This window comes from Ambystoma mexicanum, chromosome 7q, assembly GCF_040938575.1.
Source record: "Ambystoma mexicanum isolate Mex_15411 chromosome 7q, UKY_AmexF1_1, whole genome shotgun sequence".
In the NCBI taxonomy this organism is placed as follows: Eukaryota; Metazoa; Chordata; class Amphibia; order Caudata; family Ambystomatidae; genus Ambystoma; species Ambystoma mexicanum.
Genome location: NC_090941.1, coordinates 748,127,211 through 748,145,176, shown reverse-complemented (window position 1 = coordinate 748,145,176; position 17,966 = coordinate 748,127,211). Strand labels below are relative to the sequence as shown.

General features: G+C 46.0%; 1 protein-coding gene across 2 annotated transcripts in view; it reads left to right on the top strand.

Moving 5' to 3' along the window:
* Positions 1 to 17,966, top strand: part of ATM (ATM serine/threonine kinase) — a 3,046,976-nt gene that overhangs the window by 2,120,942 nt on the left and 908,068 nt on the right. For both annotated transcript variants that reach the window (XM_069640412.1, XM_069640413.1), the window contains 3 exons: positions 3,728 to 3,845; positions 5,316 to 5,404; positions 5,527 to 5,629. In XM_069640412.1, the coding sequence (XP_069496513.1) occupies positions 3,728 to 3,845; positions 5,316 to 5,404; positions 5,527 to 5,629 (310 nt within the window). The remainder of the gene's footprint in view (positions 1 to 3,727; positions 3,846 to 5,315; positions 5,405 to 5,526; positions 5,630 to 17,966) is intronic.

Genomic DNA, 17,966 nt, shown 5'->3' with positions numbered 1-17,966 from the left:
TGCCTGCACACGTTTGGAGTGGTTTACTAGTTGAAGGCAGGGGTTAAGGGGGCACAGGGAAACATGCATAGCACAGTCGCAGAGGCCAGGTGAGAGAGGGGTCACCCCTGGGGTGTTTAGAAGGACCTTATTACAGCCCGACTATGGCTTATTGGAAGGTAGCCACACTTAATGTAAAGGGACTAAACTCCCCGAGCAAACGGTCAATAACGGCAGCCCTGTTCCACAAAATATAGCTGCAGGTACATTTCCTGCAGGAAACTCACAAACAGGGGGCGGAGAGGTCACTGAAAAGGGCAGAAATTGGTCAACTATATTGGGCCTCTCACAGGGCTAGGAAGGAGGAGGAGGGAGTGGGTATTGTCCTGGCAAGCTGAGCTCATCTGACGGAGGTGCAGCTGCAGAGGGGTTTTGGAGGACAGTTCATGGCAGTAAAGGGGCGTTTTAATGGGCTGATGATCACCCTGGCGTCAATAAACACCCACAATGTACAGCAATTGCCCTTCCTCAGGAAAACATCTTTAGTGCTGGAAGAGTGGAGGGAGGCGACTTCAGTGCCATAATAGATCCCAAGGTGGACTGGTTGTCAGCTTAGGGGGACTGGGTAAAACCGCAGGTGAGGGAACACAAGGCGCTGGCACAGCTCCTTCATGGCCATTTTTGGGAAGATGTGTGGAGATCAAGAAACCCCCAGGTGGGCGGGTATACCTTTTTCTCACCTCTGCACCAAACATACACGCAAATCGACTTTTTGCTGGTCCCCAAGCAGCAGGGGGTAATGGTTGAGGCCCCAAGGGTGGAATCAGTGACCTGGTTGGACCAAGAGATGGTAGTAGTGGGATGGGGAGTGGAGATGGGAGGACGGGGAAGACTGAGATGGAGATAGAGATGTAATGATGGCCTTCTCAGGGGCACAGTTTTCAGGGAATACCTGTGGAAAGAGATCAAGCACTTCTTTGAGACCAACGCCACTAGGAAGGTCCAGTAGAAAATGGTATGGGAGGCAGCCAGGGCCACATTCAGGGGCCTCATTATACAGGAAGGTTCCCGGAAGAAGAGAGAGAGAGAGAGGACTGATAGAGGGGACGTTGAGGGGGGTCTTTGGAGCGATGATGGCAGAGTTTAGGCGACCGAGGGTGCACCAGGAGGGGTTGCTGGCAAAGATGCGCAATAAGCTACATACACTCCTGATTGGGGAAGTTTTGAAAAAACTGTGCTACGCCATTCAGCGGTATTACGAAAGGGGCGATCAAGTAGGGACCCTACTAGCCAACAGAACAAAGGAGCGAGGGGTAGAGAGAAGAGTGACACGCGTGTGAACACCAGGGGGGATGTTCTGGTAGGCCAGGGAGACATCCCTGAATGCTTTTCTCCTTTCTAGGAGGTCCTCTACAAGTAGCCCCCGGGAGATAAACGGCGAGATATACAGGAATACCTGGGGATGCTCCCAATGCCAAGTATGACTGATGAGGGGGGGAGGGTGGGAACAGGCTACGCTAGAGGCGGAAATTACCTTAACTCCCAACATCAAGCAGGTGATTGCAGAGTATTGCTAGAGGGTCGGACTAACTACAAACTGGGGTTTTTTGTCAGATCTCTCATTAGCCATACCAGGCAGAGTATGATTCACGCTAAGGTAGGCTTTTTTTTCGGGCATTGCTACTGCATCAACACTAGTCGGGGCCCGTTACCATGACAACCCGTGGCAACTAATTTTGTTTTTCATTTGACGCTAAGACAATTACAGGCACACGTCGCACTTTTACCCAAATTATTTATTTTGACCAAATGAAGTCCACATGGACTTATTACACCGTTTTTTAGCGGGGCCCAGGACCTGCCACGTCAACAGTTTTCCAAAATGACCACCGCTATAAGAATAGCAGTAACCATGGCAACCTTACTAACTTTACCCGCAGTGCAGCCGGAGGCTCCAACGCTCGCCTGCTACGCTCCACTACCCCGCGTCAGGTAAGATACCTCATTGTCTTCTTTACCTGGAACGGCATGCCGTTATCATCCCAGTTTGGTTTCTGCCCCAGCAACCTACATAGTGCGACTACAGACTTGTAGATATGCACTTCCAGATGCATTTTGTGATATACCTAATGAGGGGGGACACATGTTTTTTTGTGCCTCTGTACAGGTGTGATTCTTTGGACGCACTTATTCTAATTCATGAAGACATTGTTTTCCAACTGCCAGCATCCAAGATTGTAATTGGATTTGGCCTTGTACATCTAGGTAAGATGTTATTTATTTTGAGCAGTCTTGATAGAAACTGGATTCTGACTCTAGACTTAGTGCAGCTACAATAACAGCGCTGGTCTTTTCACACAGATTTGACTGGCCCGCATCGGATTAGCACTTAACACAAGTCAAGGACCTATTGATAGAGTCCAGATTGTGTGCCTCAACTCAATGTGGTACTTACTAATACATCACGGTAAGATCCGGCAGACATGTCTCCTTTTGGATACTTCCTTTTGTTTTCTATAATAATTCATTAACTGCCCAACTAATGATTTGTAGTTAATATTTAGATTCCGGCACACACTCCCTTACACATATCTCTGTCCTATTTTCTCGACAGAGCCCGCAGCAAGCACCCTCAATTACTTAACCCATCCTGATGAAGGCCCACACAAGAACAGCTGCAAATATAGCTCCCTAAGGCAGAAACACAGTTGTGTTGACTATATGACTTTGAGTCCCAGTTTCCATCTCACACTGGTTTTATTTTTGTTTCATTGAAGCACTATGTACTGTTTTGTTTGAAATGTGTTACCCATGCGATCCTTCTAGGTTCTCAGGGTTTGTACTTGTCGTTCAATCAAAGGATCGAAGACAATGAATATGGATCGACACTAATTGTATCTTTTGTTGATTTATTTATGTATAAAAATAACTTGAGCACCTTGCTGTGATGTACAGTAAAACCTTTGCATAACCAGCAAATACTGTAGAGATTGTTTCATTCAAGATAGGAGTGAGTGTGTTTGTGTCCCTGTTCACTCTGTCTTACTAAAAGGTTGTGTTACCTCCTCTGCACCCAAATTTTCATTACAACTAGGGCTACTTTGAAATCTACTAATAAGAAAGGTGCGCACTTACACTATGTGCTAATTGGGTTATGCACTGCATTCAGTCCTTGGAAGCTTATAAGGACGCACAGAAAGTAGAAGAATCATAAGGGGGCAGAGGAAACATGATTATATCTGAAAGGCATACAGGAACTATCTTTCACAGTTAAACCTATGTTGATTTCTGTTTCTGGAAAACAGACTTGGTAGCCCACATGATAACATCATAATGGCACAGATGTTGCAGATGCTCCCTATCCAGAGACCACCACCTCTTAATGTGTATTCAGTAAATTGACTAGTTATGTGAAGTCCATATCTGGGCACTATTTCATTGAAATAACAAATCAGTTAGGTTAATTTGTCAGGTATTTATTATGTTTCTGCTGCTTCTTTATTATATGCCCTACATGTTTCATAAGTATTATATGTCACTGATTCCTAGCTGCCTCTGCAGTTGCATCTGTATGTTTTGTGAACTGCGCTGTTAGAAAATCTGTGAGTTACATACATATATATTAGTGTTTTTAAAAATGTATGGAGGTTCTCTTTCTTCAGGACAAGGTGTGCCTCTGCATAGCCTACCTTTCTAATGGAAATCTTTATTTTAATGTCCATTTATGTGTCTGTGTTCTTGCCTTCAGGGATTCTGCATCAACATCTCGCAGGAGTCTAATGTTTGAAGAAGAAAGCCAAAGTCAAGGTCTTGCACTTACCAACTTGAGTGAGAAAAGTATTCACGAGACTGGGATAAACCTGCAGGTAAAATACAATCCCTCTTGTATTCCATAATATTTATGTGAATTTGTGAGGTTAAAGATAGCTAAATTATGAATGTCATTTCACACCTTTCTCAATAGTAACAAACATATAATATTTCTGGTATAATTTGGAGACAGCAGAGTTGATTTACAAAGTATGTTGTGAGAAGTTCAGTGCAGTGCCCTGGTCTTGTCAAGAAGGGGTGGGAACCCTTTGCAGCTGAAAGTGGGAGGGCCTTCCAGGTAGCAATCCAGATCCAGTCCTTCTGAAGAGGACAGTGCCATTTGAGAGGTCCCTAGTACCTGCCTCCGCCGTCCCTTGTGTCAATATGCTCTTGTGCAGTACAAGCTGATCTCACGCTGTGCCGCCTACCAAAATGCTTGCCAGAGTATTTCAGTCACTCATAGGAACAGCGTCCCGGGCCGAGGAAGTGGGAGGACCAGCAGAAAGAGAGAAATCACACAGCACCACACGTGAGGCAGCTGGAGAATAAAAACCAACCAAGTATGAGCAAACCTCGGGCTGCTCGCACAGCCCGTCTTCCAGGGGCTCATGCAAAGAGTAAGAGGGAGGAACAAGAGGCCACATGAGAAGAGCTGTGTGTACCCAGCGACAAGTGGTTCTGCGATTTGAGTGTAGATGTGGCGAGAGGAGGCAGTGCAAGTAATGAATGGGAAGTGTTTGGGACGGATTGAAGGGGGTATCTTAGTAGAGGTGGGTAGAATGGTAGTAGTAGTAGAAGTGAGATGTGGAGGGAGAACTGGAGTGGAGGAGGGACTAGTAGTGAGGAGGAGGTAGTAGTGGAGGGGGGATTAGTGGCATGGAGGAAGCTTATGGGATGCTATGGCTGTCTCACTTGATAGGAGATGGGATGTACTTTTACTATCATATCATGCAATTATTTTTGTAGGTCCGTTAGGGGGGCGATCTATATTTGATTTCATGGGTTTAGCTTGTTGTCTACAAGATCAGTGATGGTAGTGATTCCAACATACTTTACTGGATCGGTGGATGTGATCACTTGTGAGACTGGCTTCTTAGGTTCCTTAGCACTATGCCTCCTGAAGTATTTCCGTCCTATTGCATTCTTTGCTTCCACATCTGTTTTGTTATATTCGGAGCTTCCTGGCCTAATCCCAGTACTCAATGACACTACCCATAAACACTCTTAATTATTATATAGATGTCTCCTTGAAACCTGTGTTTTTTTCTTTGTGTTTCAAATAAATCTTTACCCTGACTCTCGTGAATAGCTATCTTTGAAATCCATCGGCCATCTTTGTTGTGGGCCTCTAGAATATCACTGCACAAAGGGGTGGGATCGTGGGGTGACGTTGTTTCACTCCTACTTGGCTGCAGGTCACCCTCACCAATTCTACTCTATATTTTCAATCTATTTTTCTTAAAGTATTTCCCTATCACCACACCATATTTATGTATATATTGTCATTTTAATTTTGTATGCATTAGGACCTCCTTATGGAAATCTACAGAAGTATAGGAGAGCCCGATAGCCTGTATGGCTGTGGTGGAGGAAAAATGTTACAGCCCCTTGCCAGGTGAGAACTTTTCATTGCCTTTAGAGCATATTTGTAAAAATCTCTGATAGTGAAGTTCATTATGGTTACTTGTGAAAACTTTAAATTATCAAGTTCGTTATGGTTGCTTTTTTATGTGGCAGAATTCGAACATACGAACATGAGGCCATGTGGGGAAAGGCCCTGGTTACCTACGACTTGGAAATGAATCTCCCTCCATCGACACGCCAGGCAGGAATAATTCAGGTGATATATACTGTGCCTCTCTTTGTGCTGCCTTTCTGTAGATGTTTTGGAATGATTAACCAGTAAGCATTGAATAGTCTATTCATGTGTGTTTTTTTTTTTAAAGCTTGCACTGCAACTGGATATCATGGTCGTTTTTTTTTTCTTTTTCATATATGATCTGGTTGATTGTAATCACATGTCATTGAGTTGCCTGAAGGCTCAGGTACAAGTTTGTCATTTGTATCATCATGTTACCATCTTTAAGGAAAATTGGCAACCTGACTTTGCCAAATGCTCCATTGACCATGCTAAACCAAGGACACCACATTCTTTTACAGTGTAGGAGGGAAATAAGTGATGGGGCAGGGCTTGGGAATGCCATCAGGTAAGATATTGGCAAGAGCATGATTGGCTGCAAGTGAACGAGTTAGTGACAGTGTGGGGGACTAGATGGCATCATCACCAGTAGGGAGAAAAAGGGGCAGGCTTCATCTGCCCTACGTGTCAGGGATTCTCGGTCATAATGATGGGTTTTTGCCAAAAGTCAGATGGTTCTAAGATTACCAGTGGTTTGAAGCAATCAGTTTGGTATTTTAATTTCTTAATGTTAAATGAATGAATCTTTATTGTGAAGCTGAAAATTCTATAAAGACAATATACAAAAAATTAATGTTAGTGAAAACCAAAAAGCACTAAAAAAGATATTGAGTCTTCCATCAGAAAAAGTGTTTGCACTGAAACAGGTGCATGGGCCATTGTTGCTGTCCATATTAAATTAATTGCTATTCTAGTCCTGTTTCTGAAGAATGAAGCAAATCCGTAGACAAGTTATTGACTTTCCTTGAGCACTACCCTTTGTTATCCCTGGCAATACTTTGAGAGGGCCAGCCTATTCTGCAAAATACTATGCGGAACATTTGGTATTGATCTTGAAGGCTTACTTCTGAAGGTTGCTGATTTTTTTTCCATTTTCCTTCGCCCCTGAGACATCAAAATATTTCAAGACTTTCTTGATATATATCTCAAAAAACTTGAACATGTTGAGCCTATTGGCGATTACCCATTTTGCACCATTGGTAACTGGTCTTGGTCATCTTTGGGTGGTTATGACACCTTTACCCTGGCATATATGGTTCCCTTTATTTGGTATGAATTGTTCTGCTACTTAAGCATTGTTAGTTAGAACATCAAAAGGCCATTTCGTTTCATTACAACTCCCTTTGAAGTAATTTATTTGCCATTCAGTCTTACCATTGTTAGTTCTTCACCTTCTGCACTTCTCAGAATGTGACCACATTTTTCTTTGGAGTATGGGTCCAGAAGAACCTGCTGCTAAACACTTGCCCTTCATGTATGACTAATAAAGATGGTTCACATAGGTTCCTTTAACACTTAGTAGCCTCTACTTGTATTTGTATTTAGTTTATTTATAAAGCGCAGCCAGGCCCAAGGGCAACTGGGCGCATACTCTTTCATACACAGTTACAGTACATTACAGTAAAGGTCAATGACAAGAAGGTTCAAACTCCCCCAGTTTACAGGTGCGGGGAGCAGAATTCTCGTAGAGGAATCAAGCATACAATAGTGTACAGGCAGAGGCAATAGAGATGAGCAGGTATCTGTACCAGATGTATAGCCATAATCAATAAGGTAAGCAGGTAAATAGGAGACACTGTACAAGAAAGCAGGGCGACCCTGCGGTGGGACAGGCCTTGTGTGAAGTGCTTCATGCATTCTGCGTGTGCAGCCAGGATTTAGTTATCTTCTTGAAGGTATGAAAAGAGGGCTCAGTTCTGATGGGAGCAGGCAGGGAGTTCCAAAGCTTTGAGGCTAGGACAGGGAAGCTCACACCTCCGGCTTTTTGGAGTTTAAATCTGGGCAGAATGAGGCTGTGAATTTGTGGAGTTCTGGTGGGGCGTGTGGAAGTATGGAGAGTGAGGCGGGTGGCGAGGTATGGTGGGGCTTTGTTGTCCAGGCATTTATGAGTCAAGGCTAGTGTTTTCAAGGGTATTCTTTGTTTCACTGGAAGCCAGTGAAGATCGGATCGGACGTTGGAAATATGGCAACGCCTAGGGATGTTGAGAGCCGCCCTAATGGCATTGTTCTGGATTGTTTGCAGTTTGTTGAGGTTGGACTGACTAGTCCCCAGATAGAGGGCACTACAATAGTCGATCTTCGACATAATGAGTGTTCTTGCCAAGGTAATGCAGTTGTGTGGGTTCAGAAAAGGTCTGCAGGTCGTGATGAGTTTGCAGGTATAGGCCGATGCCGACCTTACAGCATTCATTTGTCTGTTCAGAGAGAGAGCAGAGTCCAGATATACGCCTAGAGTTTTGGTGTCCTTAGAGACCTTAATATCATTGCCATCGATGTTGAAGGACTTGAAGGCTTGGTCTAGTTTATTGAGGCGTTGAGGTGAGCCTAGTAATAGGAGCTCCGTCTTGTCGTCGTTGAGACAAAGTTCGTGTTGTGCCATCCAGGCCTGAATAACCAGATAGACGTCATTCAAGGCTTTGGTATCAGCTGAGTGGTCACCGGTGATAGAAATGAGTATCTGGGTGTCATCCGCATAGTTAGTGTAGGATACACCCAGATAGTCAAGCACATCGAAGAGGGGTTTAGTGCCTTGTGGGACACCGCAGTGTATCGGAGAGGGGTCCGTTGAGGCTGTGGGAGAGAAGACCCTCATGAATCTGTTACTTAGGAAGGAGTGGATCCACGCATTGGCAGAGTCCGAAAAATGGGCCGCAGATTTGAGATGTTGGCAGAGTATTTGGTGGTTGACCAGATCGAATGCCGCCGAGGAGTAAAGCTAGCTTCCCATTATCTTTTAGAGTCTCCATTTGCGTTTTCAGATTGATCAGGGCTGTTTCAGTTCCGTGTTTAGGACGGAAGCCAGGTTGTCTTAGCCCAAGGAGATTGTTGGATTCAAGATATTCTTGGATCTGTAGATAGGCTACGTGATCAGGAATCTTGAGCAGTAAAGGGACTGTGGTGATAGGTCTAAAATTAGTCGGTATGTTAGGGTCCAGGGGTGGTTTTTTCAGTAGTGGGATCACCCAGGCGTCCTTCAGGTTGTCAGGGACAGTGCTTGTTTTGAATGAGACATTTATGAAAGCTGTGATGAAGTGGGCTAGGTCATGAGAGGATTCCTTGATGATAGGGGCCGGACATGGGTCGCCCTGGCAGTGGGAGGGCTTGAGGTTGTTTGTGATTGCTTCTACTTTAGGAATAGTAAGAGGGGAGAAGGACGAACAGTTTACAGTTCGGGTTGGCTTGACAGGTAACAGACGTGAGAATGGTCAGGGGTTGGTCATACTATAGGGAGTTTTGTTTACCTCTAATTTTAGATTGGAGAGATGCAATTTTTCCCAGAAGTGCTGTCTGTATGTGTCAAAATGGGCTGGCGGACTAACCGATTTATCAGATTGTTCAATAAAGTCTTCCTCAGCAGTAGGACACCGGTCGTACTCCCGTTCCCTTTCAACCTCACCTGAGCTTGAATTAAACTTCTTTCTTCTGGCGTGGAGAGTGGGAAGACTCTTCTTCTGTAGAAGGTAAGGTCGGCCTCGAAAGGAAGCCACCGCGGCCCCAGTAACAGGAGGCACGGTGACCCCCCTCCGCGACGGACTAACAACGGAGTGAGGGGAAAAGCCCGAATGGCATAAAAACCCCTCCGGATTGCTTGAGCAGGTAGGAATCAGATAACAGGAAAACTCGGGGAGCACAATCCGAATAATATCCAAGGTAGAGAGAGGGTACACGAGGGACCAGCTGAATAAGAGAAAAGAGCCGAGAAAGAGACAGCCAGGAAAAGGAGCGAAATCGGATACCAACTGGGAAGAGAAACACTGGGAAGGCTGGAAGAGAAAGAGCACAAGGGCCAGGGAGCCCCAAAACAGCAAGGGCGGAGCACCGCCAAGGAGAAAACAATAAGGGAGCAAGAGCAACAGAGGGAAATCCGAAGTTGCAACGCGCCGAACTGCCTAGCGTGTGGAAGTAAATACGCATAGGCAGCGGCCATGTTGAAAAAGACTAGACCGATAATACTGTCAAGGAGAAAACGTGGCGGCACAAATCAATGGCGGCCTCGCTTCCACCTCTCCCACAGCCGCCAGTGCCCAGCGGTCGTGACAGTATGCCCCCCTCTAGGGCAGTGGTCTTCAAACTTTTTATGCCATGGCCCCCCTGAGCAGAAAATAAATTGTTCGGGACCCCCCCTGCCCCGCCCCTCTGTGTTGGTGTTATTTTTTTTTTTTATAGAGAGGGCTGCAGAATGCGTGGTGCCATAATTATGAAGGGATATGCTGTTGGGGAGACATTCCAAGACACTAGGACAATCACATCCAATCCAAACATAGAAACCGTGCAAGTAAACACAAAATTCTCCAGTAGGGCTTTTATTTTCTCAAAATACATTCCTTTTAGTATATTCAGCAGAAGGCAATTTGATTTTACAGAGCAAGCACTAATGGGAAGGGTGGGCCTGTCTCTCTGCAGAAAGTGAGTCAATGTGTGGCTTTATTTTTGAGACCGCCACTCTGAGGTTGTCCTCCACTTCCAGCCTTGTGCGGTATTTAGTTTTCAGTACAGCCAATGCTGAAAAGCCTATTTCGCACAAGTAGGAAGACCCAAAGGGTAAGAGAGACTGTATAGCAGACCTTGCCAATGTAGGATACTCCAGGATTACCTTCAGCCAAAAGTCACCCACTGCAATGTTCCTAAATTCAGATTGCAGAATAGTGTCCGACTGAACCTCAATCAGCTCCTCCAGGGCATCAAATGGAAGATGCACCACCTCCTCTGCCAGAAAAGGCTGCATCACCCAGTCATTAATGCCAGCATTTTCTTCAGGGAAGTATTTATCAAAGCTGGACCTTAATGTTGTTAGGTGACTTGTGATTGGTTCTAGGACATGCAGCAGGTTGTACTCTGTTTCCTCAATTGCTTCTGCAAGCAATGGGAACTGAACTGCTACCCCAGCTCCAATTGTTCGTTTCCAGAGGTCTAGCTTCCTCTTGAAGGCAAATACTTTTTTATTCATTGTAAATGAGTTGGCATTGGCTCCTTGCAAAGACATATTGAGGGTATTTAGCTTATCGAAAATGACTTGTAACATGCGAGCAAAGAAGTCTCTGCTCTTGCCAATGAGCTCCCCATGTTTTGTTTCCAAGTGGAGTCTTAATTTGGCTGGTTTCATGCTCTCATTGGCTAAAATTGCTCCACACACCACACACTGAGGCCTCGTTTCACCTCTGATCACAACGGAGGTAAATCCAAGGTCTAAATATGTGCCATCAAACTTTCTGGCTTTTGCAGGTTTTTTTCCTGTGTCAATGTCTGCGTCTGCCTTCCTTTTCACACTACCGTTTTTGGGCAAAAAGAAGTGCTCCATTTCAAAATGGGTTCCTCACCTATGAAAAAATGTAAACTCCCATATTAATGCCTTTTCATATGCTTTGTTGATAACCTCATTTACGTACCGAATGAGGTACAGTAGGATTTGAAAACGATAATTCAAAAACAAAAATGCAAAACATGTAGCTGTGACAAAATCACACATGCACTAGAAGGCTTTTGAGCAAAAATGAGGGGCTGAAAAAAACATGGTTCTCCAATAGTGCACCACATGTTTTGTGGTGTTCTACATGTACTATGGGTCCCGACTTGAAGATCTGGTTAGTTTGTAGAATCCAAAGAAAGGCAAGGGACATTGCTAACTGCTTGTGCTGGCCACAATCCATTGGGGCATTATGTGGTGGTCCTCCAAGAAAGAAATTGTACCTTTGCCTCCAATAAGCCTTGAGACAACCATAGCCGCTTCACCCACCCCTTCACAATTCACTATTCACTTGTACAGAGACCTCATTTCTACCCCGCTTAGAGTGGAACCAGTCTGCGGCATACAGCTTGTAATGCAAAGCGCACATATTAAGCAGCATCACAAAAAAACAGGACTGAATACATCACTGAGCTAAATGAATTCTGACTGGCAACATGGGGGCAGTTGCTCCCCCTCCCCGAAGACTTAGTGAAGGCCCCTCTCATGTGAAAAGTTTGAAATGCCCTGGCGACTGTAATTTGAAACGGATGAAATGCCCTGGCGCCTGTAATTTGAAACGGATGAAATGCCCTGGCGCCTTCCCTGGCCACTGGTGCTGCAAGAGACATGAGGACCATGGGGTCTTTTTTCTATTCACTTGTACGGAGTCCCCACAGACCTCTTTTCTCCCCTGCTTAGAGTGGAACCAGTCAGCGGTATACAGCTTGTAATGCAAAGCGCACATTTTAAGCACCAGCACACAAAAAAAACAGAGCACTGAATATTTCACTGAGCTAAATGAATTCTGACTGGAAACATGGGGGCAGTTGCTCCTCCTGCCCCCAAGACTCAGTGAAGGCCCCTCTCATGTGAAAAGTTTGAAATGCCCTGGCGCCTCCAATTCAAAAGGGATATAATGCCCTGGCGCTGTCCCTGGACACTGCTGCTGCAGGAGAAATAAGGACCGTGGGGACCTCTGTTCTATCAACTAGAACAGAGGCCCCCACGCCTCGATTTTCCTTGTGTTTCTGGTCACTTTATTTATTGGTCATGTATGTAAATGCCACTTACCTTTTTGAAAGTAAAAAGAATAGAAAAGCAGGAACCTCGTGACAGCATGTAACTCCGGAGTTGATGGACGCAATCTGAAGCAGGATCACTGAAGCTGCAGGTGAGTACTATTTATTGTTGGAAGACGTGGCGCCTTCCATCCTCATTGGCTGTCAGTCAGCCAGATTGAGCTAGCAGCACAGCTTGAGGCCCTTGCCAAATGCAAGTTTAGAGAAGCTGGCTGTCATGGATTGGCTCACTCTCCCTACCACCCCTCCCATCTGAAAGTAGGGCAGTTTGTCACTAATGTGCCATCATTAGTGGTTTCCTGCTCTGCATTCATATGGGAGGGGCTGGTCATCCCTGCAAAACAAGGTGTGCGCTTTACCTTGTTTCATGAATAGGCTCCTAATGGAGCCTGCAGGGCCTCACAAAAGCCAGGCCCCTGACCTCAGTGTGACAGGGGTCGGGCCTTTGTGGGGCCTCAGGCTCCATTAGGAGCCTATTCATGAAGACAAAAGAAAAAGCGCACACCTTCTTTTGCCGCGATGACTTGTCATCACGGCAAACAAAGTGTGTGTGTTTTTTTTTGTCTTCCTAAATAGGCTTCTAATGCGAGCCTGAGACCTGACAAAGCCCGGCCCCTGTCGCACTAAGCATGTGTGGCAGGGGCCGTGGATCGGGCTGTTGCTCTTTGATGAAGCAACAGCCTGATCCTTTGGTAATGGATGCCAATGTTTACTTTCAAGCTGTGGATGCGCGGACCCCTGGGCATGAGGCTGCGACCCACCAGAGGGCCGCGACCCACAGTTTGAATAACGCTGCTCTAGGGCGATACCCCCCGGGTTTGCCGGGATGTAGGTTGTGGAACCAGTGTAGCAAACGGGGTGCGTTAACATAAGATCGGGGTTCCCAGGAATCCTCGGACGAAGGGAAGCCCTTCCAGTGTATAAGATATTCCAGGCGTCCCTTATGGTAACGGGAATCCCTGATGTGGGAGACTTCGTATACTTCAGAGTTAGGGTCGGGCGGAATGTGAAGTCTGGGAACTCTCTGCCTTCTCTCATCAGCCACATAAGAGCGGAGCTGTGAAGAATGAAAAGTCGGATGAACACGTCTGAGTGACTTAGGTAACTTGAGGCGGTAAGCCACTGGGTTGATCTTGGTCAGGATGGTAAAAGGTCCAATATACCGGGGGGACAACTTGGAAGGTCTGACCCATCGGGGTAGAAACTTAGTAGACAGCATAACCTTTGTACCTTTCTCCCACATCGGTACCTGTCTCCGGTGGCGATCTGCTTGGTCTTTGTATTGAATGCTTGCCTCTTTAAGACTCTGTTTGGCAGATAAGTGAGCTTCTCTCAGCTGTGCCAAACCCGACTCAATCGACGGGATAGGAGTTTCCTTCCAGAAAGTGGGTATAATAGATCTGGGGTTATATCCATAAGTACAATAAAAAGGACTCATACGTAAAGAAGCATGCATCGCATTGTTGTACGAGAACTCGGCAGTAGGGAGAAGAGAAACCCAATTGTCTTGAGACTGGTTTACGAAACATCTCAGATATTGTTCAAGGGTTCCGTTTAACCTCTCTGTTTGGCCATTAGTCTGAGGATGGAATCCAGAAGAAAGAGCCCTCTCAATACCCAACAGTTTGCATAAAGCTGACCAAAACTTAGAGGTGTACTGGCTGCCCCGATCGGATACAATCTTTTGCGGGAGTCCATGCAATCTGAATATGTCTTTAAGAAAGACTTCAGCAGTGAGTGAAGCAGAAGGTATGCCAGACAGTGGGGAGAAATGCGCCAGTTTGGAATAGGTATCGACTGTTACCATAATGCATGTACACCCTTGGGATTAGGTAAGTCGATGATGAAGTACGTAGAAATGTTAATCCAAGGACCTGGAGGGATCGGGCTGGATTGAAGTAACCCCAACGATTTCTGGGTGGAATACTTGTTACGTAAACAAGTCAAACATTTTTGAATATAAGCCTGAGTGTCTGCTCGCATCTTGGGCCAAAAGAAGGTTCTTTGGAGCAGTTCAAGAGTACCGCGCAGGCCGCGATGACCCGCAACCTTTGAGTCGTGACACCACTTAAGAGCTCGTACTTGAAGGTCATGTGTGGGTAGGATTAGTCTTCCTTGGTTGAAATACAGTCCATCCTTTTCCTCGACAGGTAAATTTCTTAGAGTGGGAGTGGGACCTTCTAAAGGAGTATAAGCCCCCTTAACCTCTTCCAGAAAAGACGATACCACCAGAACGATCTTAGTACGGGGAAACATGAGTTCTTTCTGATCTGACTGGTGCACTTCGTTTCTTCGAGACAACGCGTCAGCAACTTGGTTTTGAGAGCCTGGAATATACGTGATGGTGAAATGAAACTGAGCAAAGAAGTGTGCCCATCTGGCTTGTCGGGTGTTATAGCATTCCTGTTGCCTCAAAATCTGCAGGTGTTTATGATCAGTACGTATCTGAAACGGGTGCATACTTCCTTGAAGTAAGTGTCTCCATTCCAGACAAGCCAATTTCATAGCCAGTAGCTCTTTCTCGATGACTGAGTAGTTTTGTTGACTGGTTGTTAAGGTCTTGGAAAAATAGGCTATCGGATGTTCCATGCCGTGGTTGATTTGGAGAAGAACGGCACCTACTGCAGCAGCAGAAGCGTCGGTCTCCATAATGAAAGGTTTCAATTGATCTGGTTGCAGAAGAATAGGAGCCGTGCAGAATTTTCCTTTGAGACTGGTAAAGCTGTCTTCAGCTGCTTCATTCCAAAGAAAAGGTTTAGAGGATTTCTTAAGTAGAGAAGTGATGGGCAAGATAAGTCTTGAAAACCCCGGAACAAATTTCCGATAAAAGTTTGCCAGACCTAAAAACCTCTGGATGTCCTTTACAGAGGAAGGAGATGGCCATGAGAGAATGGCTTCCACCTTCTCGGGATCCATGGTTATACCTTCTTCAGAGAGAATAAACCCTAAATAGGGTATGGATGATTTAGCGAAAGCACATTTCTCTGGTTTGACCAATAGATGATGTATACGGAGTCGGTGTAACACCTCCAATACTTGGGAAGAATGCTCTTCTTTCTTCCGGGAAAATATCAAGATGTCATCAAGATATACTACTGTGTTGATCCCCAATAGATCGGAAAATATGCGATCCATAAACCTCTGGAAAATAGAGGGAGCATTTACCAGTCCAAATGGCATCACTCGGTCCTCGAAAAGCCCGTATGGAGTGCCGAAAGCAGTCTTCCATTCATCACCGGATCTAACCCGAAGCAAGTGGTATGCATTCTGAAGATCGAGCTTCGTAAACAATACCGATCCCTGAACGGCTTCAAGTATCTCCAAGATTATGGGCATGGGATATCTGTCCTTGATCGTGACTTGATTTAGACCTCTGTAATCAATACAAGGTCTCAACTCCTTTGTGTCTCTCTTAGGTATAAAAAATAAAGAAGCACCTGCTGGGGATCTTGATGGTCGGATCAAACCGTTAGCAAGATTGTCATCCAGGTAGCGCCGGAGAACTGCCTTTTCAGCCAAGGATAGGGGGTACATTCTTCCAAAAGGAACCAAGGCCTGAGGTATGAGGTCTATATTACAATCTTCCGGCCGATGAGGGGGGGTGTACCGAAGGTTGTTGTTCCTTAAAGATGTCAGCAAATTCCTTGAATATCCTGGGTAAATTGTGGATGGAGTTATTCTCAGTAGCACATATAGTCTTTACCTTTTTAAACATCGGTTCCGGCAGACACCTTTCTTTACAAAAAGAAGAGTGAAAGCTCAGTAGGTTGTCTGTCCAATTTATTGTTGGGTTGTGTCTGCGGAGCCAACCGATTCCCAATATCACAGGAAAATGGGCGGCCCTAATGATATCGAACTTAAGGAACTCGGAATGTAGTTGAATAGATACCTGGACTTCCTCAGTGGTGTGGGTTATGGGCCCGGAGCATAAAGGAGTACCATCCACCCCTTCTACCTTCTGGTCTTCCTTCTTTGGTAATCGGAGAAGGCCCACCTTGTCAGCCCACACAGTGTCTAGAAAATTACCGGCAGCTCCACAGTCAAGCAGGGCTTGTGTCTCTATCTGTTGTCCTCTGAACTGGAGCTGAACGGCAACTACCATCAATCGATGGTCTTCGGAGGTTTTGGCAGAGGTCACAGAAAGTGTAGCATAGGAACCAGCTGACGCCCCTCGATAATCTGTTCCACCGACTACCGAGGGCGTTCGTTTCCCGGCCTCCTCGGGGGTACGTCAGGACAGTCCCTCAAAAGGTGTCTTGTCGAACCACAATAAAGACACAGATTGCCTTCTCGCCTTCTCTTCTTTTCTTCCGCTGTCAAATCTGCATTGGTTCGTCTCTGGAAGGTGGACGAGTAACAGGTGAGGAGGTCGACGTGTGGGCTTCAAGGGAAAATCCGGGAGGAGTCTTCTTCTTCTCGTTCTTTCTTTCGGTCATGCGATAATCGATCCTAATTATCGCCTTGATGAGATCGGAGAAAGAGTCTGGGCGGGGAATTCTGGCTAGTTCGTCCTTTAAGTCCTCCCGCAAACCCCTCCGGAATATGGTATACTGTGCTTCTTCTTGCCAACCAGCCTCCGCTGCTATTCGTTTGAAAGCGGACAGATAGGAAAGCAAGTCTGAATTTCCTTGACGCACGTCGAGGAGGTCTTCACTGGCTAAAAAGGCTGTTTCCGTATGAAGGAAAGTCTGTTTGAGAAGGTCTTTGAAAGCCGAATAATCTTGTAGCACTGGGTAAGATCGAGATACCAAAGGAGTGGCCTATGCTAAGGCATTACCCGTCATATGGGTTATCATGAACCCTACCTTGGTATGATCTGTGGAAAAGGTGCCCCTGCGGAAAGCAAAGTGAATATCACAAGCATCAAGGAATTCCTTTACTTTCCTCTCGGTGCCATCAAATTTGCCTGATACCAAGGGTAGGGGGGGAAGATCGGCAGTAAGCTGTTCTCGAGCAGCAACCCTTAGTTGAAGGGCGGCATTGTCTGCCTTTAAAGTCTGAACCTCCTGACTCAAACCTTGTACGGCAGCGACGAGTTCCTGGAGTTGTTGTGGGGTTGCCATCTCAATACTTGGGCGTTGCAAACTGTCAAAATGGGCTGGCGGACTAACCGATTTATCAGATTGTTCAATAAAGTCTTCCTCATCAGTAGGACACCGGTCGTACTCCGGTTCCCTTTCCTCCTCACCTGAGCTTGAATTAAACTTCTTTCTTCTGGCGTGGAGAGTGGGAAGACTCTTCTTCTGTAGAAGGTAAGGTCGGCCTCGAAAGGAAGCCACCGCGGCCCCGGTAACAGGAGGCACGGTGACCCCCCTCCGCGACGGACTAACAACAGAGTGAGGGGAAAGCCCGAATGGCATAAAAACCCCTCCGGAGTACTTGAGCAGGTAGGAATCAGATAACAGGAAAACTCGGGGAGCACAATCCGAATAATATCCAAGGTAGAGAGAGGGTACACGAGGGACCAGCTGAATAAGAGAAAAGAGCCGAGAAAGAGACAGCCAGGAAAAGGAGCGAAATTGGATACCAACTGGGAAGAGAAACACTGGAAAGGCTGGAAGAGAAAGAGCACAAGGGAAAGAGCACAAGGGCCAGGGAGCCCCAAAACAGCAAGGGCGGAGCACCGCCAAGGAGAAAACAATAAGGGAGCGAGAGCAACAGAGGGAAATCCGAAGTTGCAACGCGCCGAACTGCCTAGCGTGTGGAAGTAAATACTCACAGGCAGCGGCCATGT